The following is a 16,827-nucleotide window of genomic DNA, read 5'->3' as shown; positions in this document are numbered from 1 at the left end:
AAGAACGATACATTTATAAAACTGACATTGAACTAAATACATTATTTGTATTTCGAGTGCTTTTCTAGTACTTGGTTGCGGCATAAAGGGCATAAAGCATATTAGTTGGCGGTTCATTCCACTGTGGCGACCCCTGATAAATCAGGGACAAACCGGAGAAAAATGAATGAATGGATATTTTGAGGACCTTAAAACACTTGAAGCTTAGTTCCCTCACCAAAATCTATTCAGTTTTTTTTTTGGAAGTCTTGTACATCACTTCCAGGTCAAATCAGTTTTAAATGCATTATGAAGGTTATAAATAATACTGCACGTTGATGTGGATGCTAACATTACCTTTATTCCTGTCTTAGTGTGAATTAAAAGTTCCTCATGAATAAATATATGTACATATATGGGCAGACAGGTAGTGTAGTTTATGTGTGTGTGGCAGGTTTTGTCTATAGGACCGGATACAGGTGGCAGCTGCTCCATTGTTTCTGCTTCAGCACCACCCGTAGAGAAACTGAGACACTTTAGGCCGAGTCGAGGGGTCGCAGTAGTGAGCTAATCGCAGGAAGGAAGGGCTAAAAGGTCAATTCTTTGTTCTTATGGCCTCCAAGAATCAAACAAGCGTTGAAATATTTATTTAAGTTCCTTGATTGACTACATTCAGATTTTTAAAAAAATAAGGGACTGTTATGTGATTATGAAGAAAAGGATGAGACACAGAGACACACACACGGAATGAGAAATTAATTTAACTTTAATTTATATAAAATAGGTCTTTGTCCAGCAAAAGAGCACACAATATTGTTGAAATCATCATCATCATCACTCTTTACATGTATATTCGTTTGAGTGTGAGTCCTCAACCTGCTTAGACTCTTGCAAACTATTATACACCATAAACATCATGAAATGGTCTATTAAATATTAGTGAGGCTAATCCTCTGCACACTTTCTTCTTATTACTTAAACAAAAAGAGGCTCCAGGCCTTTAAAATTAGTACATTAACATACTGAATAACTGGTAAATATGAGGTTATATTATTATAGTTTGTCATTCTGGCTGGTCTGCTATGCAACAAAAACAAAAGGAAACAAAACAACCACATAAAAAAAAAACATCCTCCTCTTTTTCAAACATGCTTACTTCCTACATTACACTTCCCTTTTCATCTATCTTCACTTTATAACCTTTCACAAGATGTCCTTTTTTACCTTTCGCATCTCCATCTTAAACTCCTACTAAACTACACTCCCACAGGCCATCTTTAAAACATAACAACAACAATGAAAAATGTATATATTCTTTCTCTCTTCATGAAATATTTTCATTTCACCTGTCTTAAGCCCTATTTGGATAATTGTTTCTCACAGAGACGTCTGTTTAAAGGCACAGTGTGTAATTTTTGCCACATATAAAATTATTTTGGCGAAAATAAGCAATATACACAGTATAAAACAGGGGTAGGGAACCTATGGCTCGGGAGCCACATGTGGCTCTTTGACCAGAAATATGTGGCGCATCAGCTGTCTCCCTTTAGTAAAAAATTTAAACTGCCAATAAAAATCTGTTTCCTAATAAAAATACAATTAAAATGACCTTTTTATTGTATATTTTTTACAGCAAAATGAATAAAAATAATTTCAACCAATGCACGTGTGTGGCGCTGTGGATTAACTTGAATTGCGACACCAATAAACGGCATGCAACTTACATTTCTATGGTAAACTTGCACCATAAAACTTAAACAACAATCATGAGTGGTGAAAAGTCAGCAGAATAAAATGTAAATAATAAGTAAATAAAAAATAAAAGAGTTGTCTTGATTTTTTTTTTTATCTTTCCAATTGCTAAATTAATTTAAGAATTTGAAGAAATAAATGTAAACAACCTTTTATTTTCACAAGGCAAACATCTGACCTGAATGTTTGGTGGGCTAGTTGTGCAAATTAATGTAAAATTATTATATTTTTGTCCCTTGAGAAACAGTTACCATCCTAGTACGGCTATACATTTTTACATTTATTGACATTTTGATATTTCCCCTGCCACAGAAAAAGTGGCCAATATGATAAAAAAATACTTGCAACAGCATAAAATAGGGTTAAATAGCATGAGGTATGCAAAGCAAAATAAATAATCTAAAATAATAAGTAATAGTCAGCACATCTAGTGCAGGAGTGCTGCATTCTTGGATGACTACATTCATTGGTATATTTATAGATAACCTTCTCCTCGAATGCAGCACTCCACCTCTTTAAAATCTTTATAATACTCTTTTATAGATCCTCCTGAATGTGTTGAGATTCACCTGTCTGCAGAATGAGCATTTATCTATATGGTGCCTGAGATTTTCCCCCTGTGTCTTTTAGCAGGCTTGAAGCAGAGCGGGTGCAGGTTGGTACGGATCTGCCAGAACCTTGTAGCGGATCTTGGTGTTGGTGATGGCGCCGTGTTTCTGTCTCAGGTGAAGCCTCAGCTGGCTCTTATGACGGAAGTGCAGGTGACATTTCTCACACTGGAAGAAAAGATTAGCAAAGAGTGAGATTTCAGCTCGTAGCTTTGCTCTACTTTAAATGCAAGCAAAGTGTCTATTGGAATGTTTACAACTATGTTTGTGAAAATAGAATGTTAAATTATGGGAATATTCTAGCATTGTTTAGTGTAAAAGTTTTACCCTTTAAAATACAGGTTTATTAGTCAATGTTAGTTAGTGTATTTAATAACACTAATAATAAACAATACTTGTACTGCATTTATTAATCATAGTTCTGCATTCGGTAATACATTATTACAATCCAAAATTGTGCTTGTTAACATTAGTTATGCACTGAGTTAACAAGAACTAACAATGTAGGACTTTATACTAATGCTGACAAAGATTAATAATAAATACTGTAATGAATGTATTGTTACTTGTTTGTTTGTTCATGTTAGTAAATATATTACTTTATTGTAATGTGTTTCTAATATATTTATGTAAAAATCAAACTTTATTTTAAGCTTTGTAGCTAATTAAGATATTGAACTCAATAAACTACTAATTCCCTTTTATTGACAGTTAGAAAGGTAGTAGTTAATTTTGGGTAGGAATAGGGATGTAGAATAAAATCATACATCATAAATGCTAATAAACGGTTAATATCATTCATTCATTTTCTTTTTGGCTTAGCCTTAGTCCCTTTATTAATCAGGGGTCGCCACAACAGAAAGAACTGCCAACTTATCCATCATATGTTTTACGCAGCGGATGCCCTTCCAGCCGCAACCCAACACTGGGAAACACCCATACACTACGGCCTTATTTAGCTTATTCAGTTCACCTGTACAGCATGTGGGGGAAACCGGAGCACCCGGAAGAAATCCACACGAACACAGGGAGAACATGCAAACTCCACATAGAAATGCCAACTGACCCAGCCGGGGCGCGAACCAGCGACCTTCTTGCTGTGAGGTGATCGTGCTACTCACTGCACCACTGTTATGCCCCAGGTAATATCAATAATATAATAATGATATTAATATAATAGGCAGGTAATGAGCTAAAAGATGACTACTTTTTTTGGCCTGTACTTATTAAAACATTTAATAAAAACATGTAAATGAACAACTGATCAAATGATTGTTTTTAATGATTTATTATTTATATTATGTATAATTTATATAAATGTAAATTATATATATTTATAGAAATGTTTCCTGACTGTTGGATAAAACCTAGAGTAAAGTAGTAATGTTTAGAGATTTAATAAGACTATAAAATAGCATGATGTGGCTGCCCTTTTTCCTTTTCTAAACATGCCTGACAAGTTTTTTGAATATATAAACTATTGTTTGAGTGTCAGTAACATTTTAATCTAATTTGCCTACTTTAAGCCTTTAAATGTAATTTTAAGCTGAATAATAGTATCTTGCAAAATAACTTGTAAAATTGTATGTACTGTCATCATTGCAAAGACAAAAGTAATGAGCTATTATAAATTATTTTTTTAAGACTAAACTTCTTATGTGTAGAAATGTGTCAAATGTTAAACATCACATTTATGTTTTTAAAATAATGCACATTTTACAGCAGGGCTTATCATTTTGATTTAACTATGTATATATAGGTGACATTTTTTGCATTTTTTAAGTTGGCATCATCAAATGATTTAACATTAGGCATGTTCTGTTAATATTCTGGTGTTAAAGCATATATAAAATATACTGACGCTGTAGGGCTTCTCGCCGGTGTGTATGCGCAGGTGGCTCTTCAGCGTCTGCAGGTGCCGGAAGCGGGTCCCGCAGGTGTTACACGGGTACGGCTTCTCTCCAGTGTGGATCAGAACATGGGCACGCAGGTGAGCTACCTATAACACAAAAATACACACACACACACACACACACACATTGTTTTTAGTTTGTGATGTTTAAATGCTTGATAATAAAAGTAATTCATGCAACTCTGTGCAGCTGTACCTGGACAAATCTGGCTCCGCATGTGTCACAGCGGTACGGCTTTTCTCCAGAGTGAATGCGGGAATGAGTCTTTAAATTCGCAGGCCGGTTGAACTGTGCGCCACATATATTACAGCGGTAAGGCTTGTCCCCTGGAAACAACAACAATACTTCATCATCAAGATGCATCAAGAATTTCGGTTGGAAGAAGTAAGAAGTTATATTGTTTAATAAGCATAAGTTAATTTTCTCACCTGAGCTGGAAGGTTTGGTGTGTGTGCCTTGGTTTCCAATGTAACTGAGCTGTGTAGAGAGGTTCTCAAACTTGATTGGATGTTGGCCCAATAAATGACCCTGATTGGCTATTTGGCTACAAACATAAGGACTGCAGAGACCTTTTATAAAAGAAGAGGTTGAAAAAAATGAGATCAGTTTGTGTGTTTTTAGCATATTTATTTATAGTAAAGTTAAGAGGTGCTCGCTAACCTTGATCTCCACTGATGGAAAGGGACAGAGGCTGCAAAGTGTGCTCCACAACATGACGGGGAGCGAAAGATATCTTTTGCTGTGATGTGTTGTATGGAAGGGACAAGATTTTCCTAGGGGAATCAAAAAACAGTTAAAATGTCGCACTGGCAGTTTTGTTCATTTCACACTTAATGCATTAATAAATAGTCACATCAGAAGTTGGTTTTCACACACCTGTCATTCAGTCCCGCCTCTTCTCCGTTCCAGATGTTATTTGTTGTTTTAGATGTGGCTTCCATCCTATCACTGGTGAAGGGGGTGTGGTTTTGTGAATGCCGATCCTCTTCGGGCCCCTCCTCTTTTATAGGCGTGGCACACAGAGGGTTGAGGACAATATACTTGTACTTCTTCCAGTTACAGGCCTTTGGGTCAGGAGTGAGTTTCGACTCAGATCGCTTCTGTAAGGATGAATTAGTAGAAAATTAGTAAATATCAAATAATTTTGGTCTAGCAAAACAAACAAAAATTATTAACACATAAGAAAACTTGTGGGTCAGTAAGATTTTGTTGTTTTTTGCAAGAAGCCTATTATGATGCCCAACACCACACACAAAAGCATATTTTAGGCTGTGTTGGCAAAAGCAGTTTTCAGTGTGAAATCCTTAATTGCTGCTCAAGAAATAATATTATTACTATCAATCCAAAAGAACAGAAAAAAATGATTGGAAGCAATATACATTATACTAGCATTATACTATATGTATACTCTATACTGTAGAGTCACTTTTCATCAATTGAATGTATTCTTTCTGAATTAAAATATAAATGTCTATATTATATATATTTACAAATTTTATTCAAAAGTATAACTTTGTATAAAATTCTTACTGACCGCTGTATGCACAGTTGCACACACCTTTAATTGCGGAGACAGACTGCACCCGCTGGACTCTGCTGGTGAGTTTGGCTGTCCGCTGGACTGGGACGGACTGTCTGGTGTACATGGTGAAGAGTCCTCTAATTTAGTCTGAGACTTGGGAATAGGAGTTAGGCAAGTTCCTGGATCTAGCGACGCAAAGCTCTCATCTGGAATCCTGAACAAACAGTTAAAGGATTTTTTTATATATACAGTTGAAGTGAGAAATATTAAGCCCCTGAATAATTCGCCCCCCTGTTTATTTTTTACCCAATTTCTGTTTAACGGAGAGAAGATGTTTTTTAACACATTTCTTAACATAATATTTTTAATAAGTCATTTCTAATAACTAATAATAATAATTTATTTATTATTAAATAATATTAAATAATAATTTATTTTATCTTTGCCATGATGACAGGAAATAATTTTTGACTAGATATTTTTCAAGACACTTCTATACAACTTAAAGTGACATTTAAAGGCTTAACTAGATTAATTAGGTTAACTAGGTAGGTTAGGGTAATTAGGCAAGTTATTTTATAATGATAAATTGTTTTGTAGACTATCAAAAAATTGATTAATGAGGCTAATATTTTTTACCTTTAAATGGCTTTTAAAAAATTAAAATCTGCTTGCATTCTAGTCGAAACAAAACAAATAAGACTTTCTCCAGAAGAAAATATTCTCAGACATACTTTGACAATTTCCTTGCTTTGTTAATCATAATTTGAGAAATATTTAAAAAAGAAAAAAAAACTCAAAGCGGAACTAATAATTCTGATATATGTATATTTACATGGGATACAGCATAAGTGTCTAAAGCATTCAGATGCTGTATTGTTAGATATAATCCGTTTACCTGGCTCGGTCTGGGATGGGATCTTCAGCCTCAGCTGTAGGCCTGGAGGGGGAGAAGACAGTGGGATGAGCAGGTGGAGAACGTCCACCGAGGGCTGTTCTGAAGACTGGCTCCATCAGAGAGGGACTTGCAGAGATCCCTTCACTGCAGACATAAGAACAAACATGTCAGTTTCAATGGCATGCATTCAGGACCGCTTGCTGAACTTTTGATGTATATGGCACACAAAATTGGACAAATCTCTGACAATTAGGGATAATCATGATTAAATAAATACTGTAGTTTGAAAAGTATGCGTAGTGTACTGCATAGATTTGTCATAGTTTAATCTACTCTTCATTCACTTGTTCCAAACTGGTTTGACTTTCTTGTTGAACACAAAAGAAGATATTTTGAAGAAAGCTGAAAACCTGTTACCATTGATTTCCATTGTATTTTTTGTCTGAGTATGGAAGTCAGTGGCTTCTGGTTTTGAGCTGACTTTAAAATATCTTCTTTTGTGTTCAACAGAAGAAAGAAAATTGTAAAAATTTGGAACCACTTGAGGGTGAGTAAATGATGACTACATTTTCATTTCTGTGTGAACTATATGTTCCAAAAACAAAGAAACAAAGTGATGAAGATAAAAATTGAAAGTATCTGGACTCTCAATGCTAGAACCTCCATGAAATAAATCTTTGATACAGTTTGTTTAAACGTTTTCACTTATGTCACCAGAAATTGTCAGAATTTTTTTTTACTGCAAAGTAATATTACTTTTATGCACCCACCAGACTCCACTTTCTCTGCTTTGGCCTTACCTGTGCTGGATGAAGGCTCTGCAAGTGTCTGCCACATGCTCCATCTGCAGATAGGTGGCAGCGGTGAGCACGCCAGGTACAGTGCTTGGCGTCAGGGGGAGGCAGGAGGTGTACATGAAGTCCAGCAGCAGTGACACACTGCCTGCATCCAGACCCTCTGGCAGAGTCAGAGAAAACCCCTGCTCACCGCAAATACCAGCCACGCGGCGAGAAAACAGAGTGTAGAAGAACCCGCTGTGGGAAAGCACAGATGTTTATGTAAGTACTACTAACAATGTGTTGTTTTATTATTAGAATACAAAGCACACTCACACCCGTAGTTATGTAGTCAGTTATTATGAAACGACTGTTCAGATAGTGTATTTCAAAACATTGGTCACACTGTAAAACCCAACAGTCAACTTTATTAAATGAAATAAGTGTAGTTAACTCAAAACTTACTAAAAGTTAATTCTAGTTAATTCTTACTAATTAGTTCATTCTTGTTTTGAACTCTGTGTCGAAGGTAATGAGTTCATTAAATACCTCATTACCTCAACTTAAATGGATTAAGTTCACAGTACTCATATAGATTAGTTTTTAACTCAAATGGTTTGTCGCAATCGGTTTCCTCAAACGGTTTGAGTTGACTTTACTGATTGGGTTTTACAGTACTCAGTTGGTTTGAGTTCTCTTCATTTATTAGGTTTTACTGTGCTCAAATTGCTTCATTTACTCAAATGGATTCATTTGGAAGTTCACAGTACTCATTAGGATTAGGTTATGAACTTAAATGGTTTGTTGCAATCTGTTTCCTCAAATGATTTTTAACATTTTGGGTTTTACAGTGTAGTTTTTTGTCCTCAAAGCACTCTTGAGTGTAGTACTAGTTTCTTAGATGTCTAATCCAAAGCCTTTAGTTTGGTTTTGATTTGATTTTTGACAGCTGTAATTATGAAATATCTGAAATAGTTTGGTGTAGTGATCAAAACCTGCTTGGATTCTATTTTAGATGTGTATTCATATACAGGCCAGGAAGAACCTACGGCCCATTTACACGGGGCATCAGCGTCAACACTTCCCATTCATTTTGAATGAGTGACATCTGGCGTTGCCGAACTGAATTGTGGATCCGTTGGCGCCGCTTCAGGGGCGTTGCTTGCTGCAGAAGTTGGGACTTTCTCAGCATTTCGACCGGGCAAAAGCATCAGCCAATCAGATCGCTTTATGCAAATACACCAGCTCAGACAGTGGCCCATTGGTGACTAATTTCATTGGCTGACGCTGCTATGACAATCACGTCAGCCCCAACTTAAGACACGCCCTCTGTCAAGCGTTGGTGCTGAAGCCCCGTGTAAATTAGGCGTTGCACTTTAGTTGATCATCAGCCAATCAGCATCAAGTATTTAACAGCACTGAAGTACATCTATACGTAAATGAACGTTTGCTGCTGTATCTTGGCTGGAGCAGGTGCAATGAAATCATGCAGTGCCTGAAATAGTCCCAAGCACCAAGCCCTACACCAGATTGAATCTGTGTAATATCATTGGCCCTGCTACAGCCATGGTACAGAAGCAAAGTTCCTTGATTATACACCAGAAAGAGAGTATAGTTCCTAACAATATCACCCTTTGTTTTAGTACATGATGTAACTACAGAATACCGTCAAGCTTTAAATAGGAAAATTATATAATATTTTTGAGCAGGATGCTCATGGTCTAATCAGATTTAATTATTTATGCTAAGCTAAACTAAAAGTGCTCCCGGCAGATCCGGAGATCAGCTAAATGGACTAATAAATGGTAAAACGGTTTAACTCTAGGGGAGTTGTAAATTGAGACTGTTAAAAAAATGGAGTGTTCCTTTGAAATAAACAAAGAAATAACCGCCTGGAAAGTCTGACAGAAGTCTGTCTTGTCTGAAACAATACACTTGTGAGACAATAGATGAGTGCCGCAGGGCAGAGATTGATATGATCTCATGCAGGAATGAGCGCACTGTCTTCAAACAAAGACAAATCTTGGCACAAACAGGAAAACAGGCAGAGGGGGGCTGGAAAGAAGTAGTGAGGGAGGGTGCAAGAAAGTGAATGCTGCACATGGCACTCCCTGTTGACCGACCTGCATGCGATGAGCACGGCACAGTGAGCGCGCAGCTTGGTGGTGCCCACCAGCAGGGTGGCATCTGTAAGGATGTCCCGATGCCGCAGTTCGTTTAAGTTCAGCAACACGTCATTGGAATGGCGAGTGAACTCCTTAACATAGCCTTTCATCTCCATCACATGTGCGGCTGCAAAGGGGCTTCGGTGCTCTTCTTCCATCTGGGTTTAATCTGTTGTAAAAATTTCATCTATTAATATACACATTAAAAATACAGACAAAGCCATATAGATTTTTTAAATTTGCTTATTGGAATGATTTAGATAGATAAGATAGATTATTAGAGTAATGATGTTTAAAATACAGCTTTGATTTACTTTCACAGTGTCACTGTTCTATTGCATTTTAGTGAGCAGAAGAAACTTGTTAAGCAAAAATAAAAGGTACACTGAAATAATGGTTTATTGGATTTACTAAACTATTTAAGGTAAGCGGTTGCAAACAATTTATATGAGGTGAATTTAAACAAGCAAATTAAGTTGAACATTACTCAATTTGATTTGTTTAAATTCAGCCCATATTATTGGTTTGCAACCACTTGCCTTAAAAAATTGAGTAAATCCAATGAACCTTTTTTTTTTAAGTGTACTGTATTCAGATAATATTTTTGGATATTATAAATAGTATTACAATTCAATCGGTGCATTTAGAAATATATTCATACAACAATTAAATTAAGAATAAAATATTGAATCATAATAAGGTGAAATATACAGTGCTCAGTATAAATGAGTACACCCCATTTTGAGAATGAATATTTTTATCCATTTCTCAGTGAATATGGGTATATTTATATATAACAGATATACTGTATTTATTAAAATAATATTTTAGCCACAGAACATCTTTAGAAATAGAAAGATTTCAATTCATGAAAAAAATAATAATAATACAAACTGCAAAATTGCAACAAAAACTTGATATATTTTTTTGTTTTTCTTAATTTTTTCTATTTGTGATCAATTTTATTTAATATTTTTCCCTGACATGAATTTGGGCTACTAATTTTTAAACCATTAATGTAAGTTATTTTGTTAGATAAGCTTCAGATTTGGCTTCAGTACTAACTAAACTAATGTATATACACAATTATAGAATTGAAAATCTTCCTATAGAAAATATTCATTCCAATGAGAGATTTGTGGGGGTTGTATTCATATATGCTGGGCACTGTATAATATAGTTCTGTGCAGCTTTATAAACATCAGAAAATATGTCTAGTAGTAGTAAGAATTACCACATACCTGAAAATGATGATAAAATGAGGTTCAGAAGCATCAATTTGGGGAGGCCAGCTCCCTACTCGTACCTGCCATAAAAAAAGTATTTTAGTAATCAAATACAAAATAATAACCTTCATGAAGCAACTACCAATATAACAATCATTCTACAAAAGCTATGACTCTGATACTTATTAGTATTGCATTACTCCAGGTACTAGCAAAACTGTCTAATGGGCAAATTAAAAGAAAAATCATTTTGAAATAAAAGTTAAGCAAATGCATCACAACAAATGCAAAGTAAAGCTAATTATTTTGAAAGCATTGATTAAATGAAAATGTCATGCGTTCATTTGTATTTTAGCTGAGTAAGGATGTTTTTTTCCACATTTTGCATTTGTTAGAGCATGTAGCACTCAAATAGTAACAATGTAAAAAAAGGCTGTAAAATTTACAGTATTACTGGCCATTTTTACAGTATTACTGCCAAACTTCCACTGTAAATTAACAATTACAACTTTGCTACATTTTACAATTAAATAAAATTGCTGGCAACCAAAATTGCCAGTATTACTGTACATTTTACAGCAATGCATACATACATAATTCAAAGCATTTAAATGAAATTCCTTATTCATATTTATCAATTAAAGCAATTTGCTTTTAATAAAACATCTGCACGATCTAGACATGCAAAAAAAAAAGGTTTAATTGAGGACTCACCCCGACCAGCAGGGACGAGAAACAAACCGCCCTGTTCTTACAGCCTGTCTCTTCTGATCCCAGCCGCACACATACACACACACATACAGCCCTCTATCAAACCTCTCTCACACTCAGATGTCTCTGAAAACTGACCGGTCTGACCCAACAGAGACTCTCCTTTATAAAGCAGCACAGGAAGTCTCATTCAGTCAGGGTGTTTATTTCCTGTGTTAGCAGAAGCCGCCATTTCAAACTGCTCTGGGGTCAGTTTTCTGTTGTTTCTTACAATGGCTGAGGTCAGAATGTAGACGGTCTCTGATCAGGGGGTGAAAAGCCCCAATGAGTCCTCCTGTCCTGCAGCCCACGCGCGGGACGCTCAGCGGGGAGAGGCTCCAAACTCCCGTGTGTCAGTATTTATAGATGTATATTAGCTGGCTTTGTATTTAATGATGACAGGAAAGTGGGTCGAGTGTGTTTGATGCATGTAGCGTGTGGTTTGTGGATTTAGCAAAGAATGCAGGGAATGTGCGTTTGTGTGTTGGAGTGTGTTGTTGACCTGCGTGGGATGATCAGTATTGTCGGAGGGTCAGAAGTCCTGTCAGCTCTGTCCAGGAGTGCAGCAGAGCAAAATGCACAGCACACACTGACTGTCCAGGACTGGGAAACGCTCTCAGAGGAAGTTTGGGCAAACACTTCAGGTTGCTGAATGAATGTAATGACAAGTTTGTCTTTTGAGGAGCGAGAACAATGACCAGGCAAATATAAAGGCAGTTTAGAGCTGTGCATTCTCATGCATTTTAGATAAAGTTTGCAGCAATGTCATAATCTCAATTCCTATATATTATTATAAAGGAAAAAATATAATAGTTCTGTCTGGTTCTCGAATCAATATCAGAACTCGTACAGCCTCTTTACTTTTGTGTATTACTCCGTCCACATAGAGTGACAGCAGATCAATAAACTCACTACAGTTTGACAAATATTGCAGCTGTTGGACAACATATTGTACTTTTGAGGGTTTTTTTAGGCTAGATTGTACTTGTTTAGATTGCAACCATGCAGTTTATTTATAAATATTCTTATAAATATTATAAATAAAAATAGCCTATTTGAAATATTCATAATTTCGGAGATTAAGTGCATCAGCGGTCATCAGCCTGTCATACAGAGCGGATCAAAGATGCTTGACGTTCTGCCACACGATGGTGACAGAGATCGCATAATAAGTCCTTAGGGGAGAAGGGGAGAGGATTTTCTCAGTGTAAGGTTAAACAACAGCTGAACAAATCACATAACAGAACAGAATAGTGACTTTCTAACAGCTGATTTCTCTCTTTTGTATGTTCTAGTGCTGTATTTATACCACAGTAATCTGGTAGTGTTTCATTTGCTTTGGCTTGTTCAGGGTTAATTATTGTAAAATCTGATTGCACTAGAAATACTGGGAAATCTCTGTAGACTGATGGCATTTCATGCCGTTAGCCTAATCTTAAAATGTGAGCAAAATCACCTGTTTTGTCATCACTTTAGAGATTACGCTAGAAAATCATTCAAATAGCTCTAAATGGACGTTGGTGAAGAAGCAATGGTTTCGGTTGTTCTGACGTCAGCTGTAGATGTGAATGAACGGCAGAAGACAGTAGTTACTCTCACAAAAGATTTTTGAGACTCTTCATGTTGGATTTTCTTTTTTTATATATACACACGATGATGCAGTTGTACTGTTGTATAACTGTAATGTCACACTCGTAGCAGTGCCATATGGCTGTATATTGTCACTGGTGGGACACGTCTCCAACTAGTGCCAATATACAGCCATATCACACTTATACGAGTGTGATATTTATATATTGCAACTTAAAATTATCATTGCCTGCTGGATGATAAAATAATTACAAAATAATAATAAACATGCACAATTAGACTAATATTTTTTAGGAAAGTGTCTTTTTCTCTTTTTTTATTTAAAACTTTATTGGACAAAGCTGAATTATATATAAATGAATTATAATTATAAATAAGTATTAATAAAATACAGGGCGACACGGAGGTGTAGTGGGTAGCGCTTTCACCTTACTGCAAGAAAGTCGCTGATTCGAGTCCCGACTGGGTCAGTTGGCATTTCTGTGTGGAGTTTGCATGTACTCCAAGCGTTTGCGTGCAGGTGCTCCGGTTTTCCCCACAAGTCCAAATCATGTGCTACAAGTGAATTGGGTAAGCTAAATCGGCCGTAGTGTATGTGTGTAAAGGTGTTTCCCAGTGATGGGTTGCAGCTGGACGGACATTCACTGCATAAAACATATGCTGGATAAGTTGGCGGTTCATTCCGCTGTGGCGACCCCTGATTAATTAAGGGACTAAGCTGAAAAGAAAATGAGTGAATTATTAAAATCCATATTATAATTATTGCTCCGGTTTCTTCCATAGTCCAAAGACATGCGTTATAGGTGAATTTAATAAACTAAATTGTCCATAGTGTATGAGTGCCTGTGTGTGTGTGTGTGTGTGTGTGTGTGTGTGTGTGTGCGTGCGTGTGAATAGAATAGTACCAGAATAGTTGGTGGTTCATGCTGCTGTAGTGACCTCTGAAATAGAGACTAAGCTAAAGGAAAACAAACGAATAAATGAATTAATATCAGTATTAATTATATATGCATAGAATGTAGGGTTGTTGTTTAGACTTACTTTGGTCCAAATTTTTCTAATTCTATTTCAATTTTGGTTTGTTTATATTTTTTGGTTTGTCCAAATTAGACCCAATGTTGGAATACAACAACCCAGCATTCTCTAGAGTGTATATTGCAAGGTATTCTTAGAAACAGGAATATAGAAGCAATAATATATATAAAAAATTAGATATGTGATTAAATTTAGAAATAATATCATAACATATAGGCTAATATACATATAATTCATAATCGATACAAATATGTTACGGCCAACCAGTGCAATTAAAATGTATTAAATAACAACAAAGTAATATTAATTATGATTTATTTTTTGTACATTTCATTTTAAAACTTTCTTTAAAGTTATAAATTAACAAAAGCAATTTTGGTGTAAGGGCGACGCGGTGGTGCAGTAGGTATTGTTGTCGCCTCGCAGCAAGAAGGTCGCTGGTTTGAACCTCGGCTGGGTCAGTTGGCGTTTCTGTGTAGAGTTTGCTTGTGCTCCTCGAGTTCGCGTGGGTTTCCTCTGGCTCACTTCAGTTTCCCCCACATTCCAAAGACATGCAGTACAGGTGAATTGGGTAGGCTAAATTTTCCAAAGTGTATGATTGTGAATGAGTGTGTTTGGATGTTTCCCAGAGATGGGTTGCGGATGGAAGGTCATCCGCTGCGAAAAAAAAAATTGCTGGATGGGTTGGTGGTTCATTCTGCTGTGGCGACCCCAGATTAATAAAGGGACTAAGCCAAAAAGAAAATGAAGGAATGAATAAATGAATGAATGAATGAATGTTGGTGTATGTTTTACAATAATCTCAGTCCTGGAGGGCCAGTGTTTGGAATAGATTGGCTTCAACCTTCTTCAACACACCTGCCCGGAAGTTTCTAGTATACCTAGAAAGAGCTTGATTAGCTGGTTCAGGTGTGTTTAATTGCGGTTAGAACTAAACTCTGCAGGACATCAGCCCTCCTGGACTGAGTTTGGGCACCCCTGTTTTACAACATACTTTCAGTTTTTAATTCATTTAAACTCAGTTTTTACTGAAATCTGACATCTTTTCAACAAACAACAAGCATCACAGCATTGGTATTAATGAAATCTAGTGCATTGAGGATGCATTAGTAATCTAAATAGGTCATCACAAATAAGTCTGGAGATTGGACTTCCTAAAAGTAATTTGGAATAGACTGGCTGAACTTTGTTGCACAGTAAACACGGCCAAAACAAAAGCCACAACCTCAGTTCTGACCCACATCCAGGTCAGCAGGTACAGCCAAATCAAGCCTCACCTGCCTCTCTCAAGGGTTGCCGGAAACTTCTGTCTGGCTTCCTGTGACAGGAGTGTGTGTGCGCGTGTGCTGCTGGAAGCTTGTTATGGGCAATGGGCGGAAGGAAATAGGAGAGTTTAAAAAAAAGTGATATGGGTGATATCCCTCTCTCACGGCTGAAAAACAACTGAGCGACACCTAGAGAAATGCAGACCGCAGATGTGCAGGAACTCTGGAGCAGCTCCACATTTCACCACCACCCCCCTTAAAGCTTCCTGTGAGACATACACACACACACACACACACAAACACACACACATAGCCAGAAACGGGGATGAAACGCCTGTGCAGGACATCCGTCAATAAAGCCGGCAGGAGAATGAGACAGGGGATATGGGGGCCCGTGTAGGTCTCCAATAGCTTAAAAACAAGCGGAAAGTTACCTCACCTTCTTCACTCGCGGTTCACAGAGAGTTTGGAGGAAAACCTTATAAGTCACAATTAAGTCTATAGAAAATAAGCCTGAATTAGTTTTGTGAAAGACCTGTTTGTTAATGAAATACTGCAGCTGATATTGAATTGTGCATGCTCATTTACACAGTATCTACATTGTTATTCCTTTTAAAAAATGATGTCTACTGTTTGTTTAAACTCCTTATTTAAAAGGAGCTGAAACAACACAATTCTTGAGATTTTTTGGTGACTACTTAATTATTTTATGTTCAAACCACTTAAATTTGTAAAATCTTAATTTAATTCCTTCATGTTGCCTGAACAAAAATCAATTGTGTGGAACCCAGCATTTTTTACAGTGTTTATAAACTGTATATACTGTATATATAGTATACAGTTGAAGTCAGAACTTTTAGCGCCCCTGTTTATTGTTTTCCCCAAATTCTGTTTAACTGAGAGAAGATATTTTCACGCCTCCAGATATTTAACACATTTTCTAAACATTTTTAAGTTTTAATAACTCATTTCTAATACCTGAATTATTTTTTTTATCTTTGCCATAATGACAGTAAATAATATTTGACTAGATATTCTTCAAGACACTTCTATACAGCTTAAAGTGACATTAAAAGGCTTAATTAGGTTATTTAGGTTAACTAGGCAGGTTAGGGTAGTTAGGCAAGTTATTGTATAATGATGGTTTGTTCTGTAGACTATTGAAAAAATATGTAGCATAAAGGGGCTAATCATTTTGTCCCTAAATTGGTGTTTAAAAGATTTCAAATTGCTTTTATTCTAGCCGAAATGAAACACAATTTCACCAAAAGAAAAAAAATATTATCAGACATGCTGTGAAAATGTCCTTGCTCTGTTAAACATCATTTGAGAAATATTTAAAAAAGAA

General features: G+C 36.2%; 2 protein-coding genes across 20 annotated transcripts in view; one reads left to right on the top strand and one right to left on the bottom strand.

Annotated features, from left to right (window-relative positions):
- trip6 (thyroid hormone receptor interactor 6) overlaps positions 1-16,827 on the top strand; it is a 52,869-nt gene that overhangs the window by 2,258 nt on the left and 33,784 nt on the right. For 8 of the 19 annotated variants that reach the window (XM_087260868.1, XM_087260858.1, XM_087260857.1 and 5 more), the window contains exons 2-5: positions 2,365-2,492; positions 4,234-4,329; positions 4,442-4,564; positions 7,446-7,730. The gene's annotated coding sequence lies outside the window, so the exon portion shown is untranslated. Of the gene's footprint in view, positions 1-2,361; positions 2,531-3,236; positions 3,482-4,233; positions 4,330-4,441; positions 4,565-7,182; positions 7,220-7,445; positions 7,731-16,827 lie in introns of all 19 variants that reach the window. The other 11 variants (XM_087260867.1, XM_087260854.1, XM_087260839.1 and 8 more) reach the window with 6 other exon arrangements.
- On the bottom strand, positions 728-11,689 carry bcl6b (BCL6B transcription repressor). Its single transcript, XM_087260869.1, has 12 exons — positions 11,554-11,689; positions 10,855-10,919; positions 9,572-9,782; positions 7,473-7,706; positions 6,673-6,816; positions 5,811-5,988; positions 5,129-5,352; positions 4,913-5,025; positions 4,681-4,821; positions 4,448-4,578; positions 4,201-4,338; positions 728-2,507 (listed from the first exon to the last, which is right to left on the bottom strand). Exons 3-12 carry the CDS (start codon positions 9,769-9,771, stop codon positions 2,358-2,360), a joined length of 1,653 nt encoding a protein of 550 aa, XP_087116995.1. The 5' UTR covers positions 9,772-9,782; positions 10,855-10,919; positions 11,554-11,689; the 3' UTR covers positions 728-2,357.

The sequence above is a fragment of the Danio rerio genome, chromosome 7 (genome assembly GCF_052040795.2).
Source record: "Danio rerio strain M-AB ecotype USA chromosome 7, GRCz13ab, whole genome shotgun sequence".
Lineage (NCBI taxonomy): Eukaryota > Metazoa > Chordata > Actinopteri > Cypriniformes > Danionidae > Danio > Danio rerio.
Note: the sequence above shows the minus strand (reverse complement) of the source record. Positions and strands in the feature narration are given on the sequence as shown.

Coding starts and splice junctions, on each gene's coding strand:
- bcl6b (XM_087260869.1), bottom strand. CDS start 9,771: ATGGAAGAAGAGCACCGAAGCCCCTTTGCAGCCGCACATGTGATGGAG. Junction 4,339..4,447: donor GCGGAGCCAGATTTGTCCAG/GTACAGCTGCAC, acceptor TTTGTGTTATAG/GTAGCTCACCTGCGTGCCCA. Junction 2,508..4,200: donor CCGGCGAGAAGCCCTACAGC/GTCAGTATATTT, acceptor CTTTTCTTCCAG/TGTGAGAAATGTCACCTGCA.